This window comes from Manihot esculenta, chromosome 9 (genome assembly GCF_001659605.2).
Source record: "Manihot esculenta cultivar AM560-2 chromosome 9, M.esculenta_v8, whole genome shotgun sequence".
Taxonomy (NCBI): Eukaryota; Viridiplantae; Streptophyta; class Magnoliopsida; order Malpighiales; family Euphorbiaceae; genus Manihot; species Manihot esculenta.
The window spans coordinates 12,114,996-12,128,241 of NC_035169.2; the positions used below are offsets into that span (position 1 = coordinate 12,114,996).

A 13,246-nucleotide genomic window follows, 5' to 3' on the forward strand; every position below is an offset into this window, starting at 1 on the left:
GCCGGGGCAACATACCAAAGACTGATGAACAAAATCTTCAAAAATCAGATCGGCAGAAACGTAAAAGTTTATGTAGACGATATGGTAGTCAAAAGCCTAACTTTCCAGCATCACATGGCAGATCTGAGGGAGGTATTCGGGGTGTTAGAATAATACAGAATGAGGCTGAACCCAGCAAAATGTGCCTTCTTCATCAGGGGAGGAAAGTTCCTGGGATACATGGTGAGTGGGAAAGGCATCGAGTCCAATCCAGAGAAAGTAGAGGCTATACTGAATATGCCAGAGCCAACCTGTGTAAGGGACGTCCAGAGACTGACTGGGAGAGTAGTAGCGTTAAGTCGCTTTATGTCAAGATCGGCGGAGAAATGCTTGCCATTCTTCAAGAAGTTGAGGAAAGTGCCGAACTTCGAATGGACAGAAGACTGCCAAGAAGCTTTCAAAGAGCTCAAAAGCTATCTCAGCTCGCCTCACGTGCTTAGTAGCCCCTTAGAAGGAGAAGAACTTCTGATATACCTGGCAGCCTCTGAACAAGCAGTCAGTGCAGTATTGGTAAGGGTAAAAGAAGGAGAGCAAAAGCCTGTTTTCTACGTCAGTAAGGTGCTTAAAGATGCCGAGGTCAGATATTTGAACATTGAAAAGATGGCATACGCTCTACTGCTCGCAGTCCGAAAGTTCAGGGTTTATCTGGAAAGCCACCAGGGGGTAGTAATGACAGACCAACCCCTGAAGAAGATTCTTCATAGGCCGAAAACATCAGGTCGGATGTTGGCTTAGTCCGTTGAGATTAGCCCTTACTGCCTAAAGTATCGACCTCGGACCGCCATAAAATCTCAGGCCCTTACTGACTTCATAGCAGAGTGCACATTCAGTGAAGAGTGGGGAGAGTCATCGTTAGAAGCATCGAGGAATGGGAGAGAAGGAGAGCCCTTCCAGGAATTCAACTGGAAGTTGTATGTAGACGGAGCATCGGGCGCTGAGGGCAACGGCGCAGGAATAATGCTTAAAGGACCTGAAAATTTTAAGATATGCTACGCCCTACGCCTAGAATTCAAGGCCTCCAATGGCAGAGTATGAAGCTCTAATAAATGGGATGCTGGTGGCAATGGAGGTAGGGGCAACCGACCTTGAAGTGAATAGTGACTCCTAGCTGGTGATCAATCAGATAACTGGAGCGTATCAAGCCAGAGACCCAACCATGCAGAGTTACCTGGCAAAGGTAAAAGCCATAGAAGCCGAGCTCAGAGGTCGGGGAGTCACCATCAAGTACCAAAGAATACCTCGGGAGGAGAATGAGGAAGCGGACCTGCTTAGTCGGTTGTCCAAGGAAGAACTAGAACAACTCCCTGATGAAGTATACATACAACATGTCAGCAAGCCCGCTTTTAATAAAACAACCACTGTGTTGCAGGTAGAACAAAGCCAGACCTGGATGACCCCATATCTGGAATATCTGGAGACGGAAAAATTCCCGGAAGACAAGGATGAAGCAAGAAAGATAGCAGCTCGTGCTGCTAATTACCAAGCAGTAAGGGGGACCCTGTATAGAAGGGGGAAATCCAGCCCATGGCTCAGGTGTGTGAGCCCGGAGGAGGCAATAAAGGTGATGGAAGAAATACACAAGGGGATGTGTGGAGCTCACGAAGGAGCAGAAACGCTGGCCAATAAAATATTCAGGCAGGGGTACTATTGGCCCACTGTTAAAAAAGAAGCAGAAGAGTTCGTCCGGAAATGCGACGTATGCCAGAGGTTTGCCAACACCATCAATGTCCCAGCCACTCCTCAGTCCAGCATATCCAGCCCGTGACCGTTCTCACAATGGGGAATAGACATCCTGGGACCATTTCCCAAAACCACGGGGCAAAAAAAGTTTGTAGTGGTGGCTGTGGAGTACTTTTTGAAATGGCCAGAGGCGGAGGCAATCCCCACAATCACAGCCCGCAAGATGATAGACTTTGTATGGGGAAACATCATTTGCAGATTTGGCATACCGAGGGTGCTCATCTCAGATAACAGCAGGCAATTTGACTGCAACGCCTTCAGGGCATTTACGACAAACATGGGCATATGGCACAAGTTCTCTTCAGTGGCCCATCCTCAGACCAATGGTCAAACAGAGGTTACCAACAGAGCTATCCTTTAAGGATTAAAGAAACGGCTGGATGGGGCAAAGGCGAACTGGGCGGAAGAGCTCAACAGTATCCTGTGGGCACTCCGAACTACCCCCAGAGCGTCCATTAAAGAAACGCCTTTTGCACTTGCTTTCGGCACAGAGGCCGTAGTCCCAGTCGAGCTGCAAGTCCCCACTCATCGAGTCCAATTTGCTAACGAGAACACTAACGACGACAAGTTAAGGAACAACTTGGACGCTCTCGAAGAAATTAGGGAGGAAGCTCAAGTCCGAACTGCTGCTTATCAACAACGGGCAGCCCGTTATTACAACCAAAGGGTCAAGGAAAGAAGTCTAAAGGTGGGGGACCTGGCCCTAAGAAACCTGGAGGCTACGGGAAAAAGAGCGGCAGTGGGCAAGTTGGTACCGACCTGGGAGGGCCCATTCAGGATAGCAAAAGTGGTCAGGCCAGGAGTATACCGAATTGAAGATATGCAGGGAAACCCTGAGCCCCACGCCTGGAATATCCAGCATCTGAAGAGATACTTCCCCTGAAATATTTGTAAAGAAAAGCATTGTACTCTAAAAAACATGAATGAATAAAATAACACCATTCCTTACACAACGAGATTGTCTCTATTATTGTGAATGATAATTCTCCGTGGAAAAGAAAGAACAGAGCTCGGAAGACCTCCTTGAGGCATAGAGACCTCTTGGAGGCAGAAGACCGGGATCCCCAATGTAATACCCGGCTAGACTCCGGTATCGGAATTCCTACCGTCCGGTGGAATTTCGGATGTCGGGAACTTCTAGAAGGGTAAAGACATGTTTTATAAAATGTTTTCATGAATTTTAATGGTTTTAAAGTATGAAACTAAATGAGTTTTTGCATGAAAATAGCATTGAAGGAAAACCCAGGTTCGGCCGCCGAAAGTCAAGTTCGGCCGCCGAACATGCATGCGTTTTGGAGGCACGTTAGGCCCCCGAAAGCATGAGTTAGGGAAGTTCAGGTTCGGCCGCCGAAAGTCAAGTTCGGCCGCCGAAAGTCAAGTTCGGCCGCCGAACATTTGCATGGATGCGGAGGCACATTCGGCCCCCGAACGTGGCCTGGCCAGCCACCTATAAAAGGGTCCCTTAGCCGAAAATGGGCGAGCTTTTTCTCCCCATTTCGGCCAAGGTGAGCATTTCCGCCATCCTTCCCCAATCTTGAGTCTTTCCTTCCTTTTTCCATGATCTTTACAAGTTTATAACTTCGGTTTTGAAGATCTTTGAGATTAGAACGAGTTTTGGAGCTTGAAGACCAAAAGTTGGAACTTCTTCCATCTCCAAGTTTAGATCTCCTCAACCCTCGATCTTCAAGAGGTAAGAGCCGATCTTAAGCTCAATGTATGATTTAAACAAGTTTTATGAAGTTTTAAGGAGTAGAATGCATGTTAGGGTATATGTTGAACCTATGGGTTTTTGATTACTTTTTGAACAATGTGACATGTTTGAGTATGCTTGAAGTGTTGTAGTTGGGGTATTTGATGTTTTGAGGCCCCTAGGAACTTGTATGCATGATTTGGTTGAGGTATTTGCATGATTGGTGATTTTGGAGATAAAAATGCACAAAGGAGCCAAGTTTCTGCCCTTTGGCAGAAACCAGGTTCGGCAGCCGAAGGCACTTTCGGCCGCCGAACATGGCTGGGGAGGCAGGCCTTTCGGCTGCCAAAGTTGCCCCCGAAAAGAGACTTTCGTCTCTGTCTGGGACTTTCGGCCGCCGAAGGTGCCGCCGAACCTACCTGAGTTTTGTCTCTGTCCAGGACTTTCGGCCGCCGAAAGTGCCGCCGAAAGTGCCCTGTTTAGCCACTTCATGCATATCCCTATGTGATATTTTCAGGATGTTTTAGGGGATTTTTGGGGAATATAGTAGAGTTATGTTTATGTATGTTTGGTCCCTCATTGGAGTCCACCTGTGTAGGTTCGGACCCGAGGAACCAAGGACCCCAGCAGTGAGCCAGCTGCTACAGAGTTTGTCAGAGTCAGCCAGAGGTGAGTGGAACTAACTTAACTTTTTAAATTGAGAAATGAAATGCTTTTATCATGCTTCATGCATCATGATCATATTATAGGTTGTTTGCATTAGAATTCACGACTATGCCGCATTGTATTGTTGTGATAGATGATAGTGGATGGACATTAGGATGATTCATTAGCCTTCTATATACGAAGACCTGTGGTACCCATAATAGGGCCGGGCAATAACTCCGAGTACGAAGTCCTGTGGTGCCCATAATAGGGCCGGGCAATACGAAGTCCTGTGGTGCCCATAATAGGGCCGGGCATGGAGTTGAGGGATTTTTGAATCAGTCCATCCGTGGTGTGATTTATTTGTGCAGTGACGCATTTCATGATAGCATGTTTTAAATATTCCTTTTTACAGTTCTACTCACTGGGCATCTAGCTCACCCCTCTCCCCTAACCCCCAGGTTTGCAGGTACGGGATAGATAGAGAAGGCAAGAAGAGAAAAAGTCATATGTATGTAATAGTTAGTGTGTGGACATGACAACTGTATTATGAGGAAATGTAAAAAGATTCAGAATGTTATGTAATGAGGTTATTGAGGATAGAGTTGTGCTTGACCATATTATATTGTTAATCCCTTTTGTATATACATGATCTTATGTTATGATGTTTATGAAAACTAACTCAACACAGGTTGTTTTGCCTTTAAGGCTTGATGAGATCCCACAGAGGGACTATGTTATGTATATGATCAGAGTATGCACAGGTTGAGTTAGTTGATGACAGTATGTATGAAGAAAAGTTTTAATTTTTTTTGCATGTTGTTGATCATGTATGGGATTATACAGGTTTACAGGTTATATGTCAGGCTTGCTACGGGTCCCGGCGGCCTTAAGTCGACCCGGATCCTAGCGCCGGTAGCGGTCCGGATTTCCGGGGCGTTACACCCAAGATCTCCCGGATTCAATACCAGGATCCCCAAGATCTCCTGGCTCAACAAGACATGGGATCCCCAAGATCTCCCGGATTCAAGACCGGGATCCCCAAGATCTCCCGGATTCAAGTCCAGGATCCCCAAGATCTCCTGGCTCAATAAGACCCGGGATTTCCAAGATCTCTCGGATTCAAGATCGGGATCCCCAAGATCTCCCGGATTCAAGACCGGGATCCCCAAGATCTCCCAGATTCAAGACCGGGATCCCCAAGATCTCCCGTAATTACAAGTCCAGGATCCCCAAGATCTCCTGGCAATGAAGACCCTGAGACATAGAGACCTCAGAGGTAGCAAACCGGGATCGCCAAGATCTCCCGGAATTACAAGTCCATGATCCCCAAGATCTCTGGGATCTCCTGGCAATAAAGACTCTGATACATAGAGACCTCAGAGGTACAAGGCCGGCAGATCGCAAAGATCTCCCGGAGCAAAAACAGCTGGCGAAGATCTCAAAGATCTCCCGGAGCAAAAACAGCCGACGAAGACCTCAAAGATCTTCCGGAGCAACAAAGACCGGAATCCCCAAAGATCCTCCGATGTCACATGCTCATAGCAAACAGCGATATACATTTACCTTAACTAAGATGTTAGTCTCATATCCATCTTTTGAATTAAACGAAGCACTCGGATTCTTGGAAAAGAAATCAATAGAGATTTTATTTTTCCGCTGCGCAACTGAATTGCAATAATTTCGGAATTTTCCAACACTATAGACCTTGACTTTTGTCTTTGATTTTTTTCTTTTTTTCGCTTATAAAGCCTTGAGAGGATTTTCTTCCTCTCATTTATTGAATACCTGGTCTACATTTACCTTAACTAAGATGTTATTCAGCTGACGTAATAATGACTTGTCTTCCTAATCCCATTTTAATATATAATCAATGGGAAAAGGTGTGAACGGATGTGAAAGTCGTTATTATCAAAGTCGGCAACGTTCACTTGTTCAATCAAAGATTAGCAATTTCACTTACTGCAAATTAACCCTTATGTTTTTTCTTTCAATCAACGTTCACAAGTTCTCTTCACTTCCAATTTTGACCTAAATGTAAAACGTTGGACTTGGAACCCATCAAACACACCAAACCCTTGGTGAAATATGGTCCCCAAGCCAGTTGTATGTATGTATGTCTCTATCAGCCAATCTTCTGCGTTCACACTGTCCAAAAATAAATAATAAATACTTGAACACTTGTTGGTCCTTCTTTAGGTTTGTTCTTTTAGAGACAAATCTAAACAAGTTCCACTGCCTGCTTTCTTTCTTTTTTTCTTTCGATGGCTATTACTTACCTGCAAAAGAAGAATAGAGCAAGGCTTCCTCCAAAGAGAGGCCAAATCAAAATGAAGATGATCTTTAACTTGATCAACATGATAGCCAGAGGAGCTCATAAAGTAGGTAAAGCGCTGGCTAGAAAGAAGCCAAAGGATCCCCATATCAGCCTCACCAACAAAATGGCTCCATGCACGTGGAAATCTAATTCTGCTGAACCCCATCACCATATTTCTAATAACATTACCTTATAGGTTTAATGGTTTCATGTTCTTTACTGTATTTCATGCAGTGTTATTGTTAATAGATACAGTAGCTTGGTGGGCTTTTATTCCAATTTTGTAAAAATGCGCCTTTATATTACTGTTTATTACTTGGTTGATTACTAGTCTGTCTGATACCTGAGAGAATGTATATAAGAAGTGAGAGTAAAATAAGAATTTTATACCCACTATCACTGAGCTCGTCGATAAAGAGCATGGTAATTTGCAGTTTAGTTTTCTAATACGATGTGTTTGGCTACAAAGAATTTCTGCTGTCTGGTAGATTTGAACGCGTGGCTGAGGCATTCATGTAGGTAAATTCCAGTTGTCGACTAGGATAGTGTACGTGCTCCGGAGTTGTTCTGTGCGTAGAAAAACAACATTTAAAGAGAAGGATTACTCAATTAGTGCTGGGAAAGTGTTAAGCAAGCAAGCCGTCAATGTTGTTCATTTTTATTTGACAGGTAGAATTATTAGGTTATTGTTTTTTTTTTCTACTAGTTGATTATATAGTTTTAATTTAAAAGTTCTTATCATCTTAAAATACAATTGATTAGCTTTTTTATTAATATTTCTGTTATTCACAATACTAAATAATTTATGAGAAAATTTAAAGGACCTTAAATTTATTTATAATACCATAGATTAATTTTTTTTTTCTTTTTGAAATGGTACCATAGATTAAATTTAAAATCGTATTTATAACACGTTCAATACCGAATGAAATTTGGCATAATTAGTCAATTTAAAATAATAAAAAATTTTAAGAATATATGTTATTTTTGAAAAAGTTGGGAATTTGATGCTGCATCCCTTAACCATTATGAATAGTCTACTGAGCCCATTATTATTATTATGTTATTTTTTCCCTGGCCAAGTTGTGAGCAACCCTGTTACAATCTCTTTTGATATAAGCAAAGGAAGTCTCTGTGAATCCTTGAGATAAAAGGAGGATGTCTCCTTCTCTTGAATGGCCTGGATGACTTAAAATAATGAAAGAACCGATGTTGGGTTGTTTCAACATCCAAAGAAAAATAGAAAGTTTGGGAGGAAGTTGATTTTCAAAGTTTCTTTCAAAAGACATGATCATTTGCATTTGAAGAGGATCTCCATTATAGTTTGATCTATCCATGGCTCTTAGTTTGGATGCCATCATGTGATCCGTAGTTTTTACTGACAATCAATATTCAAGCTCAAGAATATTACTAAGAGAAGAAACAACACTAATGATGATGATTTTCAAACCAAAAAGGTGATGCTGCTCAATTAAAATTATCAAAAAAACTACACTCAGCTTAAATATTCTTGATATTGACCCGGGGCAACCTAGCATCACACATTGCAATTGCCATGCGGTGCAAACATGCATAAGACTCCAATCCCATTTAATCTCGTAAAACACAAGGCTTCATGATAAATCAAGTATGGCCGCAACCAGCAATGCCCAACACTTGACCTCCGCAGGTTCTCGGAAAGCATCACTAACAGCCTCTCAATTGGCCTGCAGCAGGATCACCAAGTCAACACTTTAAAAGGCATGTTGTAGACCGCAGACTCTGCATCTCAAAATTAATCGTCACTGCCAGGCTCCTGAATTTGGATTGATGTTTTCGCTAAGCTTGCTTCCAGCTCGTTTAACTCATCCATGTCCAGTTCATCCTCATCATCTTCAACACTGTCAACAGATGTTGCTGAGGTACTTGGTTCATCAGGATTAGCATTGGCCTGCACAGGAAGAGCAAAACCAGATGCTGTCAGTTGAATAGAAATTTCATCGGCCCCTTGAATAGGTAAAAGCTATATAGATCTCTGTAGTTTCGCCAAATTTACAATTTATGCTTGACAACTGTAGCTTGTTCTTCATGCGCTAGTTACTACTATAAACAAGGATCAAATTTTCATTCATGGAAATAACTAATATTTACTGATTGAGATAGTCCGTTTTCCATCCAACAGAGTTCATATGATGTCTAAAATTTGATTCATAACAACAATTGCGCCAATCTGATAAAGACATTTATTAAAATATAATTAATTTAATGACATCATTATCACCTGCAATTGAAATGTTAAGTCTTGGCTATAACTGTAAAAAACATACTATCTATTCTGGACTATAAGAACATATTTCTTAAGAATCAGCTATGGTTGTTACAGTATTAATGTACTCCATATATTACAACAGTTTTTGTTCCACTAACCTCATCTAGATGACATGCAAAAGCACCGACCTCTTATTCTGTTTATTTATTTGAGCTTGTTTGTTTCAAAATCACAGAAGTCATTACCTTCTTTTCAGGAGCATCAGATCGTTCCTCCCTTTTATATTCTTCATATGCCTCAGCATCATCCACAAAGACACTAGCATCTGATAGAAATAGCTCACGGCCACTGGGATGGAATCAAAAGAACATGTTTAACAAATAAATGATATAAATGACCACATCTCTCTCCCACACGTTTTCGGTGTGCATTGAGATGGGAAGGGAAGAGAGCATTTGTGCGCCCAAATGAGTGTGAGCCACAAGGGGAAGGGAAAGGAGAAAAAAAAGGAAGGGGACAAGGGGGAGAGGAAGATATACCTCATTCGATCATTCTTAGCCCTCTCTGCCTTCTGTGCAGCCAAACCAGCATCTCTCTCTTCCATCTTTTTTTGCTTCCATTGCATGAATAACTCAGGAGTCATAGGGGTGGAAGTTGCTACTTTGGCACGCTAAAACCAAGAACAATTACTTGGTTAAAAACTGTCGAATAATATAACTAACAATCACAGCTGAAGAATGATACATAATCTGTCATCCGATAGAAGAGAATAATCCTGTTACTGAATGAATGGTATTAATAACTTGAGAAAAATGTGTCATCACCTGATTTTCGATCTCCTCCTCAATAGATAGCTTTTCACTCTCTTCCTCTAACAGAGCCTTCATCTGAGATTTTAATACATAACCTGGAGGAAGAGCATGCCGGTAATGACAATCTTTACCACCATTTGGGCAAACCCAAAACCAACCATATTGTTTCTTCTCCACAGCATCCAGAAAGTATTTGCAAACCTGCATATATATTAGCATACATGAAAACTTGCACAAATAACACCACATATTAAAAGTTCATTTACACAGAAAAAATGTTCATCTCCACATTTCAACTTAAATTATAGCGACAAACAAGGTTTCTTCTCAAGGCTAAACTTATCCCCTATTGCACATTTGTTTTTATCTGGTTAGTCTTCGAGTTTAAGCATATAAGCATATGGACATGTACATGCCATGAGCCAGTTGTTTATATACACAAACTTAGAGATCAGACTTTTAAAAACTTATCTTTTAAACACCATATGCATGGCTTTTGCATCTTACCTTCCTTGACATAGTCTTCTTTTAGTGTGAACAGTTTTTAAAAAAAAAAAAGAAATGAAAAGAATCTCTGCCGCTTTAAAATCTACAATCCTCTCTTGACATTGTAATGTATACAATAATAACTTCACATTTATTCCTAGAATACTTTCTTGGATTCTCTTTTTTTCCCAACTATTGAATTGACAAGAACTCTCATAGCACTCTTCCTATATGTCAAGTAAGACCTGAAATTGTGAGGACACATCATCTCCCAAGTTGGCATACACCCACATGAGTGCAGGCCTATAATTCCATATCTTTCCCACGTTATCTCCTGTTTCCACTCTCGTTGATCTATCTTTCAGAAACATCTGATTAAAGTTAACTTTTCACCCATTAAGTGTTGAATAAGGAAAAAAAAGTACAATTGCAACTTGCAAAAGAAAGTAACAAAATTAAACAATAATGATCAAGTATTGACACTTTAAGCACTTACATTGGATTAGGAATATTAAATACACTATTAATATTATAAATTATAATGGAGAGTACTACAAGAAGTCATTTTCTACAAATATCAGAGATATAAAAAAGGAGATGATATCTACCAAATTACCAAGGACATCTCATATTGATATAGTTTCTGACTAGAGGCAGATAACTCAATTAGCAAGTAAAAAGAAAAGCAAGAGTTCATGTTCTACACACAACTGCGAATTCCCATCAGTTCATCATTAAACAAATTTCAATTCATAAAGGAAAAAACTTACAATTTCAGTAGGTTTGTTCTGATTATACTCCATTTTCTTCGACTCCACAACCTTTTCCAAGGTCTCTTGATCCCATTCCTCCATCGTTTCTTAAGATAAAACCAAGCAAACAAATTGAGAACAACAAGAAACATAACTAGATGAAATCTCACAATAAACCCAAACTAAATTTCTTATGCAATAACCTTGGTCGCGCGTATCACAATAAAGATCAATCTTTTCTCCTTTTCTCTGAACATTCAAATCGTGGGAAAACTTGCATTTGAAACCTTTAGCACACTGCCCCACTTTATAGAACTCGCACAATATAGACTTGGGATCAACACCTGATCACATGGGCTTTTAGTTCTGGGAACATTCAGCCATAATATGCATATAACAAATAACAAAAGCTCACAACTTTGCATAATCCATTCTATTATATAAAGAGAGAATTACCAATAGGAACTTTGGGCTGGCTAACAGCAACCTTGAACAAATCGTTCAGTTCCTTCTCTTTGGCCTTATCTTCCTCTTTCTTCTTCTGTTAATTGAAAAAAAAAAAATTTAAAAACTAAATCTACCCTTTTTCCTATAGAAGCAGAAGGAAAATACAGATCAATTGCATAGAACAGCTTAGATTGGATAAGAGATTAAAACAAAAAAAGCAAAATATATTTTGCAAAAAAATAGCAAATAAGGAGAAAATCGTACCTTAGCAGCAGCCTTAGAAGGGTCGGGTTTGGGCTGTACAGATTGCTTGAGATTCTGCACATATTTCTGAACATTTTTGCTCTTGTTTTTGTTCTTGAGGCCGAAGGTCTTGTCTTCGACAATCTTCTGCTTCTTAGCTAAATCGGCTTTTGACTGTTGCTTTGGTGGCATCTCTTATTTGTATCCAACACCAAACAGAGACTCACAAAACCAGCTACTTCGATGGTGGTTAGGGCTTCCTCAATAGGTCCGGTGAAGGAACAAGTGGTTGTCCGGGAAGCGACGCTAAAGGATTGTCGTTTTTCTAATAGGGAGCTTCGAGAAGGTGCGTCGGGTTACGTTGGCCTTTCTATTCTCTATATAAAACATAGCAGGATTTTCCCGTTCTGGGTCTAGCCTCTTCTAGGCCCAAGGCCCGAATACACCTTCCAATTCCATGTGGATAATTGCCTAATGCTTGTATTTAGAAGGCTCCGATGACACCATTTTAGCGGTGCAATCCGTCCATATAATTTCAAAACGAATCAAATTGAAAATTTTCAAATTATTTTTTTAAGTAAGCTCAACTTTTTTTTTTTTCAACAAATTAAAATTTGCATTGCATTACTGCCTTAAGCAGTAAAATTTTATTGCAATAAAAAATATAAGTATGTCAATCAATATTATTATTAATTTGGTGGTAATCAATTTTTTTAGTAAAATTTAACTGTCATATTTGTTTTAGTAATTATTTGAGGAGAATCTATTAAAAATATTTACAATGCAAGAGCAAATATTGAGTATAATCATAATCGAAACTCTAATTTTTCACGGTATGCTAGTTGACGCAAGAGTAAATATTGAGTATAACCATAATCGAAACTCTAATTTTTCACGGTATGCTAGTTGACAAACTACAAAAAGTAATATATTCGATAGTAGAATTAATCTCACATGTAATATATTAAAAACCCACAATATACCAATTTAGCTGCTGCCAAAATAAAACATGCTTTCCTGCTATAATAGAGGAACACCATACTCGCATAATAGTATCATGCATAATCTTACTAGTAATCTAGTTACTACAATAATAACAATAAAGAAAAACTGATTCAACCAAACCACATTATTGTTAAACTTGATACATTCCATAGAGGAGGATACCAAGTAATAGCCGAGCAAGACTTATGCAGTTAAGACCACTCTGCTGAAATAAGCTGAAATCATTAGAGATACAATGCGATGTAACAACAGAATAAGATTGTGCAAACTCAAAAATATATTTATTTCTCAGGGTCAGGGCTAGTAATAGAAAGCCCTATGTATCCATCTGAACTCTTTCCAGTAACGTTTTCTACCATATTGCAAAATTAGAAAAGCACACAGGGCCAGGTTTATAACCACAAGAGCTAATGAACCAAACTGTACGAGCATGTGGACACCAAAAGAAAATATGTTCTAAATTTTTTGATGTAGATTGACAAATCGAGCACCTCAGATCTTGCAAAGCACCTCATCGAATCAAATTAATGGGGATTGACAGTGCATTGTGAAGAATTCACTAAAGAAAAAGTTGCTATTTTGGAGGGACATGAAGAAACCATATATGCTTCCACATACGTGGGTTTATATTGGAGGAAGAGGAGGATGTAGATATCATCTGTTGAGAAGATGAGATACACATGAACCGCTTATAGCTAAATTAAATATTATATTTGACCATTATGTGCATAGTGCCTAATAAGAGAACTAACATACCAATAGGAGCTACTGGTATAGAGAGAATAACAAAGCTTATTGATTAGTAAATAATCGCTTCACTAC

At 40.0% G+C, this 13,246-nt stretch overlaps 1 protein-coding gene across 1 annotated transcript; it reads right to left on the reverse strand.

Annotated features, from left to right (window-relative positions):
* Positions 1-7,872: 7,872 nt before the first annotated feature.
* On the reverse strand, positions 7,873-11,792 carry LOC110623676 (zinc finger CCCH domain-containing protein 11). The gene is made up of 8 exons (XM_021768688.2): positions 11,441-11,792; positions 11,186-11,270; positions 10,933-11,073; positions 10,748-10,836; positions 9,504-9,692; positions 9,219-9,349; positions 8,925-9,027; positions 7,873-8,361 (listed from the first exon to the last, which is right to left on the reverse strand). The coding sequence occupies exons 1-8, from the start codon at positions 11,609-11,611 to the stop codon at positions 8,206-8,208; spliced, it is 1,065 nt and encodes a 354-aa protein (XP_021624380.1). The 5' UTR covers positions 11,612-11,792; the 3' UTR covers positions 7,873-8,205.
* Between the last annotated feature and the right edge of the window lie 1,454 nt (positions 11,793-13,246).

What these genes read in the sequence shown, in the direction of transcription:
- LOC110623676 (XM_021768688.2), bottom strand. Translation starts at nt 11,611, where the DNA reads ATGCCACCAAAGCAACAGTCAAAAGCCGATTTAGCTAAGAAGCAGAAG. An exon ending in AGAACAAACCTACTGAAATT is followed by an intron (nt 9,693 to 10,747) that starts GTAAGTTTTTTC and finishes ATATATATGCAG; the next exon opens with GTTTGCAAATACTTTCTGGA. An exon ending in GCTAAGAATGATCGAATGAG is followed by an intron (nt 9,028 to 9,218) that starts GTATATCTTCCT and finishes ATTCCATCCCAG; the next exon opens with TGGCCGTGAGCTATTTCTAT.